Raw genomic sequence first — 1,624 nt, forward strand, 5'->3', positions numbered from 1 at the left:
CATTATATTTTTTGTATTTATATTTGTTTTTATCCTCATTAATGCATATGTAGTTTTATTTATGTTTTCAATGTATAAATATATTTTTTTTACATCGAAAAATTTCAGGTTGATAATAGGTTATTTATTAAATTGATGTTATTAATTCTTTTGTATTAAAAACATTACGCTGGATGGTATCCAAAATAATGTTCTTCTTCCCCCCGTGAGCATGGATTAAAAGATTATGATGCATAATCGTGTAATATATTGTCGCCTCTACTTATTTTACTTATATTATTAGTGTTCCATCCTATTATATTTCGTATCATGCTTCCTACGGGTGTAAACTTGTAAATAAAAAATTTATATAAAGCATATGTAACATATTTATATATTAATTATGGAGATGTAATGATAGATATTAACAAACGTATGCAGTATATTTGTATCAATGAATTTATATTTACTCTATATAAAGCGCCTGAAGTCATAGAAGTTGCAACTACTCCAAGAAGGATATTACCAACCTTTGTTACAGTGTGAAATTTTCCATTAAAAATAGTACCGACAGGCCCCATTCCAACTGATGCTTGTCTTGATACGGTTTCTCTATCTGAAAGTAATTTTTCTCTTTGTAGATCACTAGAAACATGAGCAACTTCTTCATTTATTTTATCACGGTGACAAGGAAGAGTACGTAGTACTATTTCTGGATCGTATTGTTCACATTGAGAGTAAAAATTTGGGCATTTATTTTCATCACTAGAATAACAAAGTTGCTTAAAATATTTGTATAGACGTTTTTTGCTTTCTACATATTTATAGAATTCTTCGCATTTTTGTGGATAATATGGAAGTAATTTATAAATTGAAGAATAATCAACACAATATTCATATAGTTCCCTTCTATTTCTCAAGTCATCATAAAGTACAAGCTCAGAAATAGGCCTACATGATTCATTCTCAGATTTTATCAGTATATCATCAAGAAAACGATTCCATATTTATTGAAGTTCTCTGGAAGCATCTTCAACATATCTTGAACCTTGAATTATCAAAATATTATATAATCTACCATATACCCAGTAATTCAAAAGTAAGCAAACATCATAAGCATCGTCTTGATTATATGTTACTTTATAAATAGTTTCTAAATAGTTTAAAACACGTGCACAAATTCTTTTAATAATGCTACCAAATTTTAAGTTCTCTAGGGAGCTGCAATATTTAAAGTAATTAGGTAAATTTTTAATTTATGCAAAAGTATCATAAAATCTTTCGGAATATAATTCATCTCTAAATGACAAGGTGGACCTCTAAATAAAAAAATTAGTTAAAATATATAAAAAAGATCGTTTATTTAAATAAATGGTATAATAAAAAGTCCTTTAATAAAATAATATTACTTCTAATTCTTCAAGAACATCTGATATCACCATCATAAAAAATAAATTAAATTATGATCCATTTATACGTATCCGTTATTTATAAATATAACATATATAAAATAAGAAAAGCATACTTCATATAAAAAATTATGATAAAGGATTACTTAATTTTATAACTATCTTGTTTGTATTCACATAAAAATAAAAGGAATAACGAAATTTATATAACTATAATTTAAAATATTAAATAAAAG

The 1,624-nt window shown here is 25.4% G+C and overlaps 1 protein-coding gene across 1 annotated transcript; it reads right to left on the minus strand.

The window, feature by feature from the left end:
• Nucleotides 1-380: 380 nt before the first annotated feature.
• On the minus strand, nucleotides 381-917 carry PCYB_005670 (hypothetical protein; the record flags this gene model as incomplete). Its single annotated transcript, XM_004227988.1, has 1 exon — nucleotides 381-917. A coding segment is annotated over one exon (537 nt), but the record flags the coding sequence as incomplete, so codon positions are not given.
• Between the last annotated feature and the right edge of the window lie 707 nt (nucleotides 918-1,624).

Source organism: Plasmodium cynomolgi (genome assembly GCF_000321355.1).
Source record: "Plasmodium cynomolgi strain B DNA, scaffold: 0784, whole genome shotgun sequence".
Classification (NCBI taxonomy): domain Eukaryota; phylum Apicomplexa; class Aconoidasida; order Haemosporida; family Plasmodiidae; genus Plasmodium; species Plasmodium cynomolgi.